The following is a 20,758-nucleotide window of genomic DNA, read 5'->3' on the forward strand; positions in this document are numbered from 1 at the left end:
GACATAGCTCAATTTTGGCGGAGGCAAACAGATCTAACCAAGTCTTTCCCCACTGCTGAATGAGACCTTGCACCACCTAAGGATGGAGACACCATTCAGATGTGCTAAGTATCTGGGCCTGAGTTCGTTCACTCTGGTGTTCAGCGATCCTGCCAGGTTTTAAATCACCAGGGAAACGCCCTAAAGAGCCACCCAGGTCCAGAGACGCAGAGCCTCTTGATAAGGATTCACAACCTCATCCAGCCCTGTTTTTTTGCAATACCACATGGCAGTGGTATTGTCCTTGAATACCTGCACCAACCCTCCATTAATCGAAGGAAGATAGACTTTCAGTGCAAACAAATCACCCAGAGCGCCAACAGGAGACCAGAGGTCTCCACCTTTCCCAAGTGGTCACCTCAGCCCAGAATAGAGGCTGAAACATAAGTCATAGACTAAATATCTGGACTCGCCGCTCCGAAGGATGGGTTTAGGAAAATGCCTCTCATGGCATGGTTACCCCCTAACTTTTTGCCTTTTGTTGATGCTAGTAATGATTGAAAGTGTGCTGGGACTCTGGTAACCATGCCCCAGCACCGCACCAGTGTTCTTTCCCTAAACTGAACCTTTGTCGCCACAATTGGCACAGCTCTGGCACACAGATAAGCCTCTTGTAAATGGTATCCCTGGTACCAAGGGCCCTGTGGCCAGGGAAGGTCTAAGGGCTGCAGCATGTATTATGCCACCCAGGGGACCCCTCACTCAGCAGATGCACACTGCATCACAGCTTGTCTGTGCTGGTGGGAGAAAATAAAGTCGACATGGCACTCACCTCAGGGTGCCATGCCCACAACCCACTGCCTGTGGCATAGATAAGTCACCCCTCTATCAGGCCTTACAGCCTGAAGGCAGGGTGCACTATACCACAGGTGAGGGCATAGTTGCATGAGCACTATGCCCCTGCAGTGTGTAAGCCAAATATTAGACATTGTAAGTGCAGGGTAGCCATAAAGAGTACATGGTCTTGGATTTTGTCAAACACAAACTCCACAGTTCCATAATGGCTACACTGAAATCTGGGAAGTTTGGTATCAAACTTCTCAGCACAATAAATGCACACTGATGTCAGTGTGCAATTTATTGTAACATGAACCCAGAGTACATCTTAGAGATGTCCCCTGAATACTAATCCGACGTCTAGTGGGGCTGACCAGTTTCTGCCAGCCTGCCACAACCAGACGAGTTGCTGGCCACATGGAGAGAGTGCCTTTGTCACTCTGTGGCCAGGAACAAAGCCTGCACTGGGTGGAGGTGCTTCACCCCTCCCCCTGTGGGAACTGTAACACCTGGCGTTGAGCCTTAAAGGCTCACCCTTTTATGTTCAGTGCCCCCGGGCATCCCAGCAAGTGGAGATGTCCGCCCCTCTGGCCACTGCCCCCACTTTTGGCGGCAAGGCTGGAGGAGATAAGTAGAAAAACAAGGAGGAGTCACCCACCAATCGGGACAGCCCCTAATGTGCCCTGAGCTGAGCTGGCCCCTGCCTTTAGAAATTCTCCATCTTAGTTTTGGAGGATTCCCCCAATAGGATGAGGAATGTGCCCCCCTCCCCACAGGAAGGAGGCACAAAGAGGGTGTAGCCATCCTCAAGGACAGTAGCCATTGGCTACTGCCCTCCCAAACCTAAACACACCCCTAAATTTAGTATTTAGGGGCACCCAAGAACCCAGGAAATCAGATTCCTGCAACCTGAAGAAACCAGAAGGACTGCTGACCTACAAGCCTGCAGAGACGATGGACGACAACTTCTTTGGCCCCAGCCATACCGGCCTGTCTCCTGAGTTGAAAACCTGCAACTAGCGACGCATCCCACAGGGACCAGCGACCTCTGAATCCTCAGAGGACTGCCCTGACCCCAAGGACCAAGAAACTCCCATGAGCAACGGCTCTGCTCAAAAACAGCTACATCTTTCAACAAAGCAACTTTCAAAGAACTCACTCTTCTCGCCGGATGGGGGAGACTTCACACTCTGCACCCGACGCCCCTAGCTTGAGATCCAGAGAACCAACACCACAGGGAGTACTCCCCGGCGACTGTGAGCCCGTGAGTAGCCCGAGACGACCCCGAGACGAGACGCCTGCAGAGAGAATCCAGAGGCTCCCCCTGACCGCAAATGCCTGTAACAAGGGACCTGGCGCCTTGACCAAGCACTGCACCCGCAGCCCCCAGGACCTGAAGGAACCGAACCTCAGTGTAGGAGTGACCCCCCTAGGCAATCCGCTGCCTAGCTCAGGTGGTGGCTGGCCTGAGAAGCCCCCGTGCCTGCCTGCACCGCTAGAGTGGCCCCCGGGTCCCTCCATTGTTTCCTATCTAATACCGATGCCTAGTTCACACACTGTGCCCGGCTGCCCCTGTGCCGCAGAGGGTGTATTTTGTGTGCCTACTTGTGTTCCCCCCAATGCTCTACAAAACCCTCCCGGTCCGCTTCCCGAGGACGCAGGTACTTACCTGCTAGCAGACTGGAACCGGAGCGAACCGGAGCACCCCTGTTCTCCATAGGTACCAATGATATTTGGGCCCCTCTTTGACCTCTGCACCTGACCGGCCCAGTGTTGCTGGTGCTGGGTATTTTGGTTGACTTGAACCCCCAAGGGTGGGCTGCCTATGCCCCGGAGACTGAACTTGGAAGTGCTTTACTTACCTGACAAATATAACCTTTACTTACCTCCCCCAGGAACTGCTGAATTTTGCAGTGTCCAGTTTTAAAATAGCTTATTGCCATTTTATGTCAAACTGTGTACATTACTGTTTTACGTTAAAGTTCTATATTTACCTATGCCAAGCACCTTACAATTTATGTACGAATTCTGAATCATGTGGTTCTAAATTAAATTAAAAAAGAATATTTTATTATATAAAAACCTATTGGCCTGGAGTTAAGTCTTTGAGTGTGTGTTCTCATTTATCGCCTGTGTGTGCAACAAATGCTTAACACTACCCTCTGATAATCCTCACTGTTCGACCACACTACCACAAATAGAGCATTAGTATTCTCTATTATTGCCACTATCAACCTCTAAGGAAAACCCCTGGTCTCTGTGCACACTCTCACTTTGAGATAGTATAAACAGAGCCAGCTTCCTACACCACTGTTGCAAGAGACACTGCTGTAGCGGTCTCATGTTTAGACGTGCATTGGGTACTATTGCTATGCATGGTGCCATCATTCCCTTGAGTTTCATGATCAACCTCACTGTGTAAGAGTGGTGGTACTGCAGCTGAGATATTAGATTGTGGAAAGTTTGAATTCTCAGTGGGTTGGTGTATGCTAATGCTGATTGAGTGTTCAGAATTGCTCCCAGAGATGGTTGTATTTGTGCTGGCTGCAGATGAGATTTTTGGTAATTGATTGTGAATCCTAGGTTGTGTAGGATGTCCACTGTATATACTGTTGACAAGCTTGAATTGTGCTGGCTTTTATGAGCCGGTCATCCAGACAGGAAAAGACATGTATATGTTGTCTTCTGAGGTATGCTTCGACCACTGCGAGGCATTTGGTGAAAAACCTTGGTGCTGTTGTTACTCCGAAGGGTAGTACTTTGAACTGGTAGTGCATGACGCTATCACAAATCTTAGAAATTTGTGATGTGCTGGATGTGTGGAATGTAGAAATAAGCATTTTTTAAATCTAATACTGTAGAGTGACCATGTGAAAGTGCTGACAGAATGTACTGATTGAGGGGGTCTGAGAATAACATCTTTCTTTGGTATGAGGAAGTATAGGGAATATATTCCTGACACTTGTTGGGATATAGGTACCATCTCTATGGCACCTTGGAGTAGAAGTGATTGTACCTCCTGTTTTAAAAAATGTAGATGCTCCAGAGAAAGTCTGTGCAAGCGAGGGGGGATGTTTGGTGGAGTACAGATAAGTTCTAGGCAATAAACATGTTGGATAATTGATTGAACCAATTGATCTGTAGTAATAATGTTCCATTGTTGGTAAAAATGTTCCAGTCTTCCTCCCACAGAATGCTCTGTAGGGATGTGTAAAAAGTCACTGTTTAGTTGAGGTGGAGGAACCCCTTAGGGTGGTTGATTTACCTTTCCCTCAATAGTTATTTCCTCTGTAAAAAGCCTCTGAAGGAGCCACTGTTGCAAAAATGCGGCCCTTGTTTCTGTTGGGATGTGGATGGCTCGGAGGTTGATGGTTTGAAACCACCCCTAAACGGAAGCCAGCAAAAAGTTCCCTGAGTAGGGGTAGTGTAAAGGGCACCCATAGCTTTAGGTGCATCAGAATCTTTTTTCAGCTTTTCTATGCAGGCCTTACAGCCCTAAGGCAGGGTGCACTATACCACAGGTGAGGGCATATGTGCAAGAGCACTATGCCCCTACAGTGTCTAAGCAAAACCTTAGACATTGTAAGTGCAGGGTAGCCATGAGAGTATATGGTCTGGGAGTTTGTCAAACACAAACTCCACAGTTCCATAATGGCTACACTGAAAACTGGGAAGTTTGGTATCAAACTTCTCAGCACAATAAATGCATGCTGATGCCAGTGTGCAATTTATTGTAACATAAACCCAAAGGGCATCTTAGAGATGCCCTCTGAATACCTACCCGACTTCTAGTTTAGGCTGACGAGTTCCTGCCAGCCTGCCACACACCAGACATGTTGCTGGCCACATGGGGAGAGCGCCTTTGTCACTGTGGCCGGGAACAAAGCCTGTACTGGGTGGAGGTGCTTCTCACCTCCCCCTGTAGGAACTGTAACACCTGGTGGTGAGCCTGAAAGGCTCACCCCTTTTGTTACAGCGCCCCAGGGCATCCCAGCTAGTGGAGATGACCGCCCCTCCGGCCACTGCCCCCACTTTAGGCGGCAAGGCTAGAGGAGATAATGAGAAAAACAAGGAGGAGTCACCAACCAGTCAGGACAGCCCCCAAAGTGTCCTGAGCTGAGGTGACCCATGCCTTTAGAAATCCTCCAGCTTGAGTTTGGAGGATTCCCCCAATAGGATTAGGGATGTGCCCCCCTATGATGCTATTAATTGTGTTTGACCAATGACTTTGTGTTTCACCACTGCGCATATTAGTTGCTCAATGTTCACCAGTAGCACATTATATGTTTTGTTCAGTTTAGCTGCCTATTGGCTTTGACATGACATTACATTTGATATTTAGGTTAGCTGCCTATTGTCTTTAACGTGTGGTTAGACATTGCAGATGAGCTGTGTTTTTCCAAGCTGTGTTTTTCCACAAGATGGACCAAGCTGTTTTCTTCACACCAGACGTTAGCTGATAAGAGCACGTAGATTTTGTGTTTACCTCGCAATCCAGTCTGAGAACGGGAGCTCAGGAGAATTGGCCACTCTCCAAGGTTCTTCGGCTCTCACACTGAGTTTGCTTTTAAGGATGACTCTGGGCTACAGGGAGGTACATTGAATCTGCTTTGACTTCAGACAGGAGCTAGACGTTGCCTGTCTCCCATTTGGGTAGAAAATCTCTTTCTCGCAGTCGACCGGAGTCATCAACTTGCAGACCCCAGAAAGATGAAGCTGAATATATGCCCTACCGCCTTGCCCATATGGTGATGAAGTTTGACTTTTATGCTTTGCTTTGAAGTTATGCTATAATATAATCACCTATATTTGCTGTGTACATTGCAACTGAGAAGTACTTTGATATATGTTGCTTTCATTGCTGCGACTACTTTTGAACGTGTGCTTGCAATCTACTAATTTTGTCTCTCAGGAACCTCGTGGTGGGGAAGAAGTGCTAACAATAAATGTCTTCTTTAAACTCAGAAGTGCATTCCAGAGAGGTTCTGTAAGCTCGGTTATGAGATAAGAGGGAAAGCAGAACACCCCCTCCTCACAGGGAGGAGGCACAAAGATGGTGTAGCCACCCTCAAGGACAGTAGCCATTGGCTACAGCCCTCCCAGACCTAAACACACCCCCTAAATTCAGGATTTAGGGGCTCCCCAGATCCCAGGAAAGCAGATTTCTGCAACCTGAAGAAAGAAGGACTGCTGACCTACAAGCCTGAAGAGAAGGAGGAAGGGGACAACTGATTTGGCCCCAGCCCTACCGGCCTGTCTCCAACTTTGGAAACCTGCTCCAGCGACGCATCCGACAGGGACCAGCGACCTCTGAAGCCTCAGGGGACTGCCCTGGACTATAGGACCAAGAAACTCCCATGAACAGCACCCCTGTTCAAAACCAGCTACTTCTTTGCAACAAAGAAGCAACTTCCAAGGACTTCACGTTTCCCGCCAAAAGCGTTAGACTCTACACTCTGCACCCGACACCCCCGGCTCGACCTGCAGAAAATCAACACCTCAGGGAGGACTCCCCGGCGACTGCGAGCCTGTGAGTAACCAGAAACAACCCCCCTGAGCCCCCACAGCGATGCCTACATAGAGAATCCAGAGGCTCCCCCTGACCACGACTGCCTGTAACAAGGGACCTGACGCCTGGAACCAACACTGCACCCGCAGCCCCCAGGACCTGAAGGAACCGAACTTCGACACAGGAGTGACCCCCATGCGACCCTCTGCCTTGCCCAGGTGGTGGCTGTCCGGAGAAGCCCCAACTGTGCCTGCCTACACCGCTAGAGTGACCCCCGGGTCCCTCCATTGAAACCTATTCAAAACCCGATGCCTGCTTTGCACACTGCACCTGGCTGCCCCTGTGCCACTTAGGGTGTGTTTTGTGGGCCCACTTGTGTCCCCCCCCCAGTGCTCTACAAAACCCCCCCTGGTCTGCCCCCGAGGACGCAGGTACTTACCTGCTGGCAGACTGGAAACGGAGCACCCCTGTTCTTCATAGGCATCTATGTGTTTTGGGCACCTCTTTGACCTCTGCACCTGACTGGCCCTGAGCTGCTGGTATGGTAACTTTGGGGTTGCCTTGAACCCCCAACGGTGGGCTGCCTATGTTCCAGGACTGAGACTTGTAAGTGTTTTACTTACCTCCTAATCTATCCTTTACTTACCTCCCCCAGGAACTGTTGCTTTTTGCACTGTGTCCACTTTGAAAGTAGCTTATTGCCATTTTTACAAAGACTGTACATGATATTGTTTTCAATCAAAGTAGCTAAGTGAAGTACCTTACATTTAAAGTATTAACTGTGAATCTGGAACCTGTGGTTCTTAAAATAAACAAGGAGAATATATTTTTCAATCTAAAAACCTATTGGCCTGGAGTAAGTCTTTGAGTGTGTGTTCCTCATTTATTGCCTGTGTGTGTGTACAACAAATGCTTAACACTACCCTCTGATAAGCCTACTGCTCGACCACACTACCACAAAATAGAGCATTAAAAGTATCTACTTTTGCCATTATCTTACCTCTAATGGGAACCCTTGGATTGTGTGCACACTATTTCTTACTTTGAAATAGTATATACAGAGCCAACTTCCTACAGATGGGTATATGGAAATACACATCTTTGAGGTCTAAAGCAGTCAAGTAATCTTGTTTCTGTAGTAGTGCAATGACATCCCGCAGAGTTACCATGTGAAAATGTTCTTACAGGATGTATAGATTGAGAGGCCTGAGGTCTAGGATAGGCCTTAGCGTGCCATCTTTTTTGGGAATGAGGAAGTATAGTGAGTATACTCCTGTTCCTTGTTGTGAATGTGGGACCAATTCTATTGCTTGTTTTAGCAGTAGCGATTGTACCTCCTGTTGTAACAGAAGGTTGTGTTCTGAGGACAATTTGCGGTAGCGTGGTGGAATGTTTGAAGGGGTGGAGATCAATTCTAGGCAATAGCCACTGCGGATAATTGATAACACCCAATTGTCTGTGGTGATATTTTGTCATTAAGAGTGGAATTTCTGTAGTCTTCCCAACACAGGAGGCGTGTGGGGTGGAGGGATGGGAAATAAGTCACTGTTTGGATGGTGTAGTGGCTTGTTTTGAGGCTTAGAACTTGCCTCGGTTTCTAAAATATTGGCTTCTATAGGACCCTCTAAATCTCCCTCTCTGATATTGTTGCTGCTGTTGTCCCTGCTTTGCCTGGGAGGTAGAAGCTTCAGAGGATTGTGGTTTGAATCCTCCCCCAAATTGTGGCCTGTGAAAGGAGCCTCTATATGGGGACGTGTATAATGCTCCCATTGCTTTGGCAGTGTCTGAGTCTTTCCTCAGCTTTTCTATGGTTGTATTGCCCTCGGGCCCAAATATGTGTTTCTTGTCAAAAGGCATGTTGAGTACAGCCTGTTGAATTTCTGGTTTAAAACCAGAAGAGCGCAGCCATCTGGCTGCTGAATCCGCAGCATCGAGGGCAGACCATATCTGATTGTTGGTTATCGAATGTCCTTCTTCTACAATCTGCTGTGCCCTCTTTTGATGTTCCTTTGGGAGGTGCTGTAGGAGTTCTTGCATCTCATCCCAGTGGGCTCTATAGTATCTGGCGAGAAGTGCTTGCAAATTTGCAATTTGCCATTGGTTGGCCGCTTGTGTGGCCACTCTCTTGCCAGCAGCATCACATTTCCTGCTCTCCTTATCAGGTGGAGGAGCATCCCCTGAGGATTGGCTATTAGCCCTTTTTCTAGCTGCACTCACTACCATTGAATCTGGAGGAACTTGGTGTGTGATGTAGTCTGGGTCTGTAGGAGCAGGTTTGTACTTTTTGTCAATCCGCTGAGTAATTACTCTAGCTTTGACTGGCTCACTAAAAATTTGGTCTGCATGTTTGACCATTCCAGGCAACATGGGAAGGCATTGATATCTAGAGTGAGTGGAGGACAGAGTGTTGAACAAGAAGTCCTCCTCTAGGGGCTCAGTATGCATAAGCACCCCATGATAAGCAGCTGCACTTGAAACAACCTGCGTGCATGCAGTAGTGTCCTCTGGTGGAGAAGGCTTGGAGGTGTATAAGTCAGGATCATATCTGGAATAGGATCAGGGTCATAAATCCCAAGGATCAACTCTATCCCCCTGAGAATACTGTGAGTGCGTTGGGTAAGGCAATGGTGGTGGACTGGTGTGTGGAGGAGAAAAAGAAAGCTGTGGTGAATGAGGAGGAGAAGTAGGGGCAGGTACTGGTTTCTCCTTTTGCTTGTAAATTTTTGCTGGTGGTTAAACAGTGTCTAATTCTCCCTGAAAAGCCAGCTTTCTTTTAGTTTTCAAAGGAGGTGAAGTAACAATTCTGCCAGTTTCTTTGTGTATGTGGATTCAGAATTGTCTCTCATCCATAACCTCCAGTATAGGCTGAATCTCAGTGTCCTCATCAGAAGGTCTGTAAGATTCCTGCAATAACTTAAAACTTTGTTTGAGGTGGCTCGAAAGTCCTTGTTCCTCTATATAAGAAGCTTTCTTGGGATCCAAAGTTTGGATCTTTTTCGGTCCCGAAAATGGAGTCGGTTGTTTCGACACCGAAGCAGGGCGTCAAAGCTTCGACTCCGAGGAGTGAGGATGCTTACTGGAGTCCGAGGCAGAGCTCTTTACCGATTTACTCAACTGAAGTTGATGGGAGGAGTGGCCTTTTTTGGTGCCGAACCCGAGGGTCGGTTGATGACAGTCTTTTCTCAGGTCGAACCAGGGCCTTCTGGCAGTGCTGTACCCAAGGCCTTCTGTGTTTTTTTGTATATGGGTGTAGGGGCAGACGTACTCACCTGCTGACCAGCAGTAATAGGTCTTCATCTGATTCTTGCTCAGAGTGGGTGTCTCGGATGGAGACCGCTGTCTGCGCCTGTTATTCCATGACGTCGAGATGTTCTGTACTTTTCAATGCCATATCTAACCTTCTGGCTCTCCGATCACGCAGGGTCTTCTTTGATCGAAACGATAGACAGGCCTCACAATCCTCTTCTCGGTGGTCCTGAGAAAGACACAAATTACAAACCAGGTGTTGGTCTGTATAGGGAAACTTTCCGTGGCACCGAGGGCAGAATCGAAATGGAGGCCGATCCATCAGGCTTCCGCGCGATAGGCCCGAACAGGCCTGAGCCGGGCGCACACGCCCAGAAGGGCGAAGTCTTTATTCCAATGGTACTATCGGTTCGAGGCTAGATGCAACACAATCGAAACAATACCGACAATTAAACAATTTTTTCAAGGTTTCTGATTCAAACTTTTGGCACAAGAGGAAACACATCCGAACCCGGCAGCGGAAAGAAAACAATCTAACAATGTAGTCGATGCCCATGCGCACTGTAACTGGGAGGAGGAGTCACTCAATCCTGTGGCTCCGAAAAGACTTCTTCAAAGAAAAACAGCTTGTAACACTGCAAGCCCAACACTAGATGTCAGAAGAGCTATGCATAGCATGTGGATCTGCAGCTACACGTCATAAAACACATATATATATCCTTCTAGAGCTAAACACTAATTCCATTTCTGTTTCTCAATCTAGGACCTTAACTATTACAGCCAAATTTTGTTCAACTAGACAAGATGGGCAATTTATAAGTGGTGTGAATTTAGTTTCTAATAACAGTGGCTCGCTGAGATATCCTCCATAAAAAGCACCATTAAGCATGCACCTTAATCACACTCAACATTTCCTAAACGAGAACTTTCAATACAAAAATCCTAGTTATCTGTATCAAGTAAAATATGTTTTTGGGAGTGAGTTTAAACAACCCACTCTGTTTATACCTACTCCAAACACACAGCTCATCAAATCCCTTATTTCACATTTAAGAGACTCTTAGAAAGAATATGTACCTTCCATTGGGGCAGACACCGGGGCCTCTCTGATTGGCATGCCATGCTTTAAATTGCCTTCCATAGCATCATAGTTTCTCTTCATATTTATTTCATGAGGTGTCCGAGGACTTCTGGTGGCTTCCCGTGTGTTTTTGATGGCTGGTGAATAGAACAAAAATTAGGCAAAGCAAATGCGGTAACAAAGAACAAGAGAAGCTTCCTGTATTCACAACTGGTTAGAAACTGGTTCTGTTTTTATCAAATGGTACTTTTGCATGACATATATTTGTTTTCAAACTTCTACAATGCTAGTACACTTATAGGGGCTTAAGAGAACTTTGCCATACGTATTTTGCATAAGATTGTACCTACACAAACCTATAAAATGCCTAGTCAATGCATATATCTGAATTTCCATGGGCCAGCCAATATTTTTCTATTTATTTGATAAATACTCCAAAAAACAAAAACTGCCATGATCTTCATTCACATTCAGCAGCCTATTGGGCCAATTTCTATTGAAGCTTGGGTAGCTTAAATATTTTACAACATTTTTGATCTAGCTCTTACAATAAATCTCCCATTTCCACCTTATACTGTAGAACCAACTACACAGATTTTACTTTCTTACTGCACTGGTAATGTATATAAAGCAATTGGAGTACTGGAATACTTTCTCAAGAAGATGATTAGAATTTAAAAAAATCCATATTACAAAATGACTTCACTCAAGGCTGAAAAGATAAATAACTGGGTTGCAAGTTAGGAATTGTACTTACAACAACCTTATTTTATTATGCGTAATGATTCCACTAAATGTAAACATCACTTATATTGAACAATAGTTGTTTATCAAGGGTGTTAAAACACTCCAGTATCTGCCCGTGTGTGCACCAGAACAACTTTTGAACCAAGAGAAACAATAATTCTAACAATACAAACACAATGCCTTTGTTAAAGCAACATTTTAATTAGTTCTCTTGCAGGGGGAGGTGTGAAGCACCTCCACCAAGTGCAGGATTTGTTTCTGGCCTCAGAGAGCACCCCATGAGGTCAGAAACATGTCTGGAAGTGGCAGGTTGGCAAAAATAGAGGGAGCATCTCGAAGATGCCCTCTGGTTGCATTGTTCAATAAATTCAGCACTGGCATCAGTGTGAGTTTATTGTGCTGAGAAGTTTGACACCAAACTTCCCAGTCTTCAGTGACGCCATCATGGAGCTGTGTAGTTTGCAATGACAAACTGCCAGCCGATGTACTTTACATAGACATTGTAAGGCAGTGTGGCCAAGAATGGACTAAGACACTGTAGGGGCATATTGCACATGCAGCTGTGCCCTCACTGGTGGTATAGTGCACCCTGCCTTATGGCTGGAAGGCCTGCTAGAAGGGTGACTTACCTATGCCACAGGCAGTGGTTGGTGGGCATGGCATCCTGAAAGGGATGCCATGTTGACTTGACCTTTTTCTCCCCACTAATACACACAAGCTGGAATGGCAGTGTGCATGTGCTTGGTGTGGGGTCCCTTAGGGTGGCATAATATATGCTGCAGCCCTTAGGGACCCTCCCTGGTCACAGAGCCCTTGGTAGCACTGGTAGGTTTTACAAGGGACTTAGCTGTGGGCCAGGGAAGTACCAATTTTGGGAACAATGGTACAGTTTTATGGACAAAGCACTGGTGCTGGGGCCTGGTTAGCAGGATCCCAGCACACTCTGTCAAGTCAGCATCAATATCAGGCAAAAAGTAGGGGGTAACAATGCCAAAAGGGGCGCTTCCCTACACCACTACAACTTCTCCATCAACTAGGGTTTACCATTAACATACAGAAATCACATCTTCAATCTTCACAGATTCAGCGGTATCTAGGGGCTATTCTCAACACACAACTGGGATTAGCCTACCCAAAAATAGGTAGGATGCAGACTATTCAAGCTCTACCGCAACAGATTTTTCCTAACCCCCACAACAGTAAAAACATTTATTTAAGTCTTAAGCACCCGCTGCAAGAATGTCTAGTGCGCCAGTGGTCTCAGTCACAGATGAATGGGAACTCCACACATGAGCCCTCCTTTCATACTTCCATCAAATAGACCAGGCAGGTTGCTCCCCCCATCTGCCACGCAGCCCCCTGTGGGTTGAACCTCCGTTGCCGCTTTTGCCGCCTGACTACTTGCTCCCTTTTTCCTGTACCCCTGCGCTTGGCTTCTGTGCCACTTTGTTTTTTCATTCTGTGCCCCTGTGTTTTGCTCTCTGTACCCCTGTGCTCTGTTGTCCCTCTCCCGCCGTTTTTCCCCCGCGTTTTTCCCTCGCCGCTGAGCCCCTGCTGCCCTGCCCCCTTCACTCCCATTGGCTGCCCCGCTCCCACCTCCCAGCTGCTCCTCCCTCCCTCTGCCCTCATATGGAGGCCAGCGCCTGGACCGCACCCAGCACCAGAACCCCTGGAACCCGCACCCCCCCGCAACGCCAGATTGCACTACGACGCAAGCACCCTCCACGCACTCAACACCAGACGAGACCACCCCTGCTACCGAGCCACCCCGAAACGCACCCAGGGGCCTTTCACCTGCCGGAACTGCAGATTCACCAGCATCCAACCCTCCACACCACCAGCCAGAGAACCCAACCACCTCCGCTGCATCCTCCTCAACACCCGTTCCGCTCACAAGCACGCCATCGAACTTTGGGAACTCCTAGACTCCACCGCCCCTGACGGAGACCTGGCTGAATGCCACCTCAGCACCAGACATCGCCATAGCCATCCCACAGGGCTACAAGATCTCCCGCAGAGACCGCACCAACGGAGTGGGAGGAGGAATCGCCATCATCCACAAAGACTCCATCAAAATCTCAACGAACACCGATGACACCCTCACCACCGCCGAGCACATGCACTTCCAGATCCACACCGACCCCAACACCACCCTCAGAGGAACTCTCATCTACAGACCTCCCGGACCCTGCCCACAGTTCAGTGACACCATCGCCGACCTCATCAGCACCCATGCCCTCGCTTCCACGGACTACATCCTCCTCGGGGACCTGAACTTCCACCTCGAGAACAATGACGCCAACTCCACCGCCCTGATCGACAACCTCGGACTCAAACAGCTCGTAACAACACCCACTCACGCCGATGGACACACGCTCGACTCCATCTTCTCCGCAAGCCCTCACGTCTCCTTCAACCACACCACCGAACCACACTGGGCCGACCACAGATGCATCCACTTCACCTTCAGAAAACCCACCACACACCACCGCACCCAACAGCTACCACGCCGCTGCTGGGGCAAGGTCACCGAGGACCAACTGACTACCGCCCTCGCCCTGAGACCACCAACCGACCCAGACACCGCCGCGACCAACCTCACACAGTGGATCAACGACTGCGCCAACACCCTCGCCCCTCTCAAAAGCTCTACAACCAACCACACCAACAAGAAAGCCGCCTGGTTCACCGAGGACCTCCGGATCTCCAAGCACACCTGTCGGAAGCTGGAGAAGAAATGGCTCCACGACCGAACACCAGACAACCACACAGCCCTCAAGAGCGCCACCTGCAGACATCACCAACTCATCAGGACCGCCAAGAAGACCGCCTTCAAGGACCGCCTAGACAACAACGCACACAACACCAAAGAGCTCTTCAGCATCGTGAAAGAACTCTCCAACCCCAGCTCCATCACCAACGACATCCTGCCATCTCAAGACCTGTGCGACTCCCTGGCCACCTTCTTCCACCGCAAGATCACCGACATCCACGACAGCTTCAACCCCGACCCCCCGCACCCACCACTGAGTCCACCACCCCGCGACTACCACTCGCACCAGTCGCCTGACCGTCTGGTCCAACGTCAGCGACGAAGACACCATCAAAAACATGAACTCCATCCACTCCAGATCCCCATCGGACCCCTGCCCTCACCACGTCTTCAACAAAGCCAGCGCAGCCATCGCGCCCCACCTCCGGAAAACAATCAACTCTTCCTTCAAGACAGCAACCTTCCCAGAAAGCTGGAAGCACGCCAAGATCAACGCCCTTCTGAAGAAGCCCAAGGCGGACCCCAAGGACCTCAAGAACTTCCGGCCCATCTCCCTGCTCCCTTTCCCGGCAAATGTGACCGAAAAGATTGTCAACAAACAGCTGACCCGCTACGTCGAAGTCAACAACATCCTGGACCCTTCCCAATCCGTTTTTCGCAGTAACCACAGCACCGAGACCGCCCTCATCGCCGCCACTGACGACATCCGGGCCCTGATGGACAAAGGAGAAACAGACGCCCTCATCCTCCTGGACCTATCAGCAGCCTTTGACACGGTCTGCCACCGCACCCTATCAGCAAGCCTCCATGACGCAGGTATCCAAGAGAAGGCCCTGGCCTGGACAACATCCTTCCTCTCCGGCAGAACCCAGAGCGTCCGCCTCCCACCCTTCTGCTCCAAAACCACTAAGATCATCTGCGGCGTCCCACAGGGATCCTCCCTCAGCCCGACACTGTTCAATATCTACATGGCCCCCCCCACGTCGCACGACAACACAACCTCAACATCATCTCCTACGCCGAAGATACCCAGCTGATCATATCCCTCACCGAAGAGCCCCACACCGCCAAAGCTAACCTCCACTGAGGAATAAAGGCCGTAGCCGACTGGATGAAGGACAGCAGACTGAAGATGAACTCAGACAAGACGGAGGTCCTCATTCTCGGACCCACCCCATCAGCCTGGGACGACTCTTGGTGGCCCACGTCACTAGGCACAGCCCCGGAACCCACGGACCACGCACGCAACCTGGGGGTCATCCTCGACTCCACTCTCTCCATGACCAGGCAAGTCAATGCCGTCTCCGCGTCCTGCTTCAACACCCTCCGTATGGCTCAGCAGGATCTTCAAATGGATCCCCCTCGACACAAGAAAAAACGTTACCCAGGCCCTGATCACCAACAGACTCGACTACGGGAACGCCCTCTACTCAGGAACAACAAACAAGCTCCTGAGACGACTCCAACGCATCCAGAACGCCTCGGCCCGACTCATCCTCGATGTCCCCCTGCCGCAGCCACATCACACTCCACCTGAGAGGCCTGCACTGGCTCCCCATCAACAAAAGGATCACCTTCAAGCTCCTGATCCACGCACACAAAGCACTGCACAACACCAGACCCACCTACCTCAACAACCGACTCAGCTTCCACACCCCCACCCGAAGCCTCCGCTCAGCCAACCTCGCCCTCGCCACAGTCCCCCGCATCCGAAAAACCACCGCTGGCGGCAGATCCTTCTCCTACCTTGCCGCCAAGACCTGGAACACTCTCCCCACCATCCTACGACAGACCCAGGACCTGCTGGCCTTCAGAAGACTCCTCAAGACCTGGCTCTTCGACCAGTAGCACCCCCCCCCAGCGCCTTGAGACCCTTGTGCGTATGTAGCGCGCTTTACAAATGCAGTGATTGATTGATTGATTGGTTTTCGAAACTGCATAAAAACGCAAATGCCCAAACATCACCTCCAGGTTCTCACACCCACTGTCCAAGGGCAACACACTATGGACGAGTTGGTCAGGGATATTCGTCTTTGCTTTTCCTCCTCCTCACTCTCATTCCATTTCTCGTTCATAAGCTCAGTTAAACATCTCTCACAATAACAGTAGTGGCTCCCACTTGAGCCCAAGAGCACTGGTTCACAACCTTACTGGACAGACCGCTCAGTAATTCCTCACAAGAAACTACCCAACAGGCCAGACCTTTTCACTCAGAACCATGGAGAACTCAGACACCCAGATCCCAAAACTCTCAACTTGGCGATCTAGCTCTTGAGATCATAATTTGTTTACCCCAAACTAGCCCCTGAGTTTATGACCATCCTTAAAGAAACTCGTAGGCCTACCACCTGAGCATGCTACTTGCAAAATAGAAAAGGTTTTTTCTGCTATCGTCATTCAAAACATATTGATCCTTTTAAAGCTAATGGTCAAGACATTGTCTATTACTTGATTCATCTACAACAATCTAGACTAGCATTCACATTTGTAAAATAACAACTCGCCGCAATTGCTGCCTATCAACAGAATAGACAAGACATCTCCTCAATCAAAATACCAGTCATTAGTGCCTTCATGAAGGGACTCGAGATATTCCACCACAGGTTCCACCTACACCTTCATGGAACCTTACCGCTGTCCTTACACAACTTATGGACCCTTCTTTTGAGCCATTGCATACATGCCTCTGTCAGTTCCTGTCTTGGGAAGAGTTTTTTTTTCCTTGCTATTCCTTCACTTAGACGTGTAAGTGAGCTCCAGGCTTTAACCATGGAAGAACCTTTCTTATAGCTCCACGAGAAGCTGGTTCTCCACACAAACCCCACGTTTCTCCCTAAACTTTTATCTCATTTTCACCTCAGTCAATCGACTTGGCGTTTTTTCCCCCCACATCCATATTTAGTCGCTGACAGGGCTCTCCACACATTAGACCTTAAAAGGGCCCTTATGTTCTATTTTGATAGAACAAAAAATTTCAGGAAAACTATACAGCTATTTGTTGCTTTTTCCCCTCCCCATAATAGAAATCCTAAATCCAAATCAAGGATAGCCGGGTTGATAGTCAAGTGCATTCAAACACGTTCAGTGAAAGCCAAAAGAACTTTACCTACACTTCCTAGAGCACACTCTACAAGGAAGAAAGGAGTAACCAGGGCTTTCCTAGGAAACATTCCAATAGCTGACATATGCAAAGCAGCTACATGGTCCACACACCACACACCTTCACTAACCATTATTGTGTGGATGTTTTAGCATGCCAGCAAGCCAGTGATGGTCAGGCGGTGCTGTGTGCATTTATCCAGATAACTGCAACATTCACAGGTTAGCCACCACTTTTCGGAGTGACTGCTTTACAGTCTATGAAAAGTATGTCTATCTGTAGCCACACATGCTTTGAACGGAATATGTTGCTTATCCCGTGAGCATCTATTTGTGGCATGCAGTATTGTAGATACATAAGCGCCCACCCTCCTCCCCTAAAACCTATGGCTGTTGCAGTTTTAATCTATTCACATGGATATCTCATTACTCACACTTATTATACACTCTATTCACACTCACCTGTGGGAAAACAATCAAACAATGGAGTCAATGCCCATGCGCATCATCATCAAGAGGAGGAGTTACTCTACCTCATGACTTGAAAGACTTCTTCGAAGAAAAGCAACTTGTACACTTCCAGACCGAACACTAGATGGCAGGAGTATGCAAAGCATATGAATCTACAGCACAAAATGTCATGAACAGATGCTTACTGGGTAATATATTAGTTATCGCGTACACATACACTACTTCATATTATGCAGTAATTTACAAATAGCATAGGTGTGAGAAAATCAGGCATATTATTGGTATGGATGTGTGATCAAACCATGTAATACACTTACTAACCACCTTTAGCATCAGTACGTTTCAATTGTTAAACCTTAGCTCAATCCTGGGCAGCTGTGGCTCTGAGCAATCAGACTTACACAAAGGCACAAACTGAAGGCATTTAAACATCACCAAAACAATTGAAGAAATAGTTTAGACACTCAAGAAATCCCAAACCAACTGAAAAAAATAGTTTCGATTTTTATGTAATTGTTTTAGACCAAAACAAAAAGGAACTACCGGAGGGTTCTGGAGATATAGAATGTTCGAAGCATGTGGGGCTGTAGATACAGGTGCCTTGCATACTTTCGTCATCTAGTGTTGGGTCCAGATGTGTGCAAGTTGTTTTTCTTCGAAGAAGCCTTTCAAGTCGCGAGGTAAATGACGACTCCTCTAGATGATAATGTGCATGGACAACAAAGCCATTATTGGGTTGCTATGCTCCATCATGTTTGAACATGGTTTCCAGTGCTCCAGATCAAGACTGTTTCGGGGCCTATTTGGATCTTTGTTTAATGCCAAACACTCTGCATTTTTTTCAATCACATTCCATTGTTTTGCATCAAAAAAAAAGGAGAAACCCATCGTCAGTCAATTCTACGTGCCCTACTCGCAGCCTTTGAGTCTCACTGGTTCAGTCCTATTCTCACCCAATCATTTTTAACCAATGATGTGCTGCTAATGGAACAAACTTCATTTTGCTTCTGTCCCAGCTGTCATGCAAATTACCTGCAGACAGACCTCCACCAGTTTTGCAACTTGTACCCGCCATCTGATCGTAGAAAGAGGTCTGTGAGGTCTGTCAGTCCTTTTGATCAAAGAAAAACTTGCGGGACCGTCGGGTGCGTCGCAGAGAGATGCAGTGTAAATATACTGAAGAGACACCCAACATCGTTGGCCAACAAGATGTCACGGAGGAAGAGGAACAAAACCAGGAGGAAGAGGAACAACTGCAGGAGGCCTCAGCAGTTGAGGGAGATGCCTCTTCCACCCAGGACTCCGGCTCCAACTCAGGACTCAAGATCGGTTTACAGATGCAGGACTTTCCTACAGGACAGCGTACAGTGAATAACTTTTGCAGGTGTGCCTGTAAACGTGCACCACCTTTAGCTGTTGCACAGTGTAAGGAAATGCCTTCCTTGGCGTGGTTAGCCCCTAACCTTTTGCTGATGCCAGTTATGATTGAAAGTGTGCTAAGACCCTGTTAACCTGGCCCCAGCACCAGTGTTCTTTCCCTAAACTGTACCTTTGTTCCCACAATTGGTACAGCCCAGGCACACAGATAAGTCCCTTGTAAACGGTACTCCTGATAAAAAGGGCCCTGTGGCCAGGGAAGGTCTCTAAGGCCTGCAGCATGTCTTATGCCACCGTGGGGACCCCTCACTCAGCACATGCACACTGCCTCACAGCTTGTGTGTGCTGGTGGGGAGAAAATGACTAAGTCGACATGGCACTCCTCTCAGGGTGCCATGCCCATCTCTCACTACCTGTGTCATAGGTAAGTCACCCCTCTAGCAGGCCTTACAGTCCTAAGGCAGGGTGCACTATAAACAAGTGAGGGCACAGTTGTATGAGCACTATGCCCCTACAGTGTCTAAGCAAGACATTGTAAGTGCAGGGTAGCCATAAAGAGTATATGGTCTGGGTGTCGGTCAATTACAAACTCCACAGTTCCATAATGGCCATACTGAAATCTGGGAAGTTTGGTATCAAACTTCTCACCACAATAAATGCACACTGATGCCAGTGTGGGATTTTTTGTAAAATACACCCAGAGGGCATCTTAGAGATGCCCCCTGAATACCAGTCAGACTCCTAGTGCTAGGGTGACTGGTTTCTGCCAGCCTGCCAAAAGCAGATGAGTTTCTGGCCACTTGGGGTGAGTGCCTTTGTCACTCTGTGGCCAGGAACAAAGTCTGTACTGGGTGGAGGTCTACTTACCTCCCCCTGCAGAAACTGTAACACCTGGCGATGAGCCTCAAAAGCTCATGCCTTTTGTTACAGCACCCCAGGGCATCCCAGCTAGTGGAGATGCTTGCCCCTCCGGCCACTGCCCCCACCTTTGGCGGCAAGGCTGGAGGAGATAATTAGAAACATAAGGAGGAGTCACCCACCAGTCAGCACAGCCCCTAAGGTGCCCTGAGCTGAGGTGATCCCTGCCTTTAGAAATCCTCTATCTTGAGTTTGGAGGATTCCCCCAATAGGAATAGGGATGTGCCCCCTCCACTCTGGGAGGAGGCACAAACAGGGTGTAACACACCCCTAAGTTCAGTATTTAGGGGCGACCATGAACACAGGAAATCAGATTCCTGCAACCTACAACAACAAGAAGGACTGCTGACCTGAAAGCCCCGCAGAGACGACAACTGACTTGGCCCCAGCCCTACCGGCCTGTCTCCACACTCAAAGAGCCTGCACAGCGATACATCCAACAGGTACCAGCGACTTCTGAGGACTCAGAGGACTGCCCTGAACCCGAAGGACCAAGAAACTCCTGAGAACAGAGTCACTGTTCAAAACCTGCAACAACTTTGCAACAAAGAAACAACTTTCAAAGAACTCTCTCTTCCCACCGAAAGCGTGAGACTACACACTCTGCACCTGACGCCCCCAGCTCGAGTTCAGGAGAACTAACACCGCAGAGAGGACTCCCAGGCGACGAGGACGATGTGGGTACCCTGAGTCAACCCCCCCTGCACCTCCAGAGCGACGC

General features: G+C 48.6%; 1 protein-coding gene across 16 annotated transcripts in view; it reads right to left on the reverse strand.

Annotated features, from left to right (window-relative positions):
- The window catches only part of NCOR1 (nuclear receptor corepressor 1), a 1,251,773-nt gene that overhangs the window by 509,892 nt on the left and 721,123 nt on the right, over window positions 1-20,758 (reverse strand). For all 16 annotated transcript variants that reach the window (XM_069226323.1, XM_069226317.1, XM_069226319.1 and 13 more), the window contains one exon: window positions 10,649-10,789. In XM_069226323.1, the coding sequence (XP_069082424.1) occupies window positions 10,649-10,789 (141 nt within the window). The remainder of the gene's footprint in view (window positions 1-10,648; window positions 10,790-20,758) is intronic.

This window comes from Pleurodeles waltl, chromosome 3_1, assembly GCF_031143425.1.
Source record: "Pleurodeles waltl isolate 20211129_DDA chromosome 3_1, aPleWal1.hap1.20221129, whole genome shotgun sequence".
Taxonomy (NCBI): Eukaryota; Metazoa; Chordata; class Amphibia; order Caudata; family Salamandridae; genus Pleurodeles; species Pleurodeles waltl.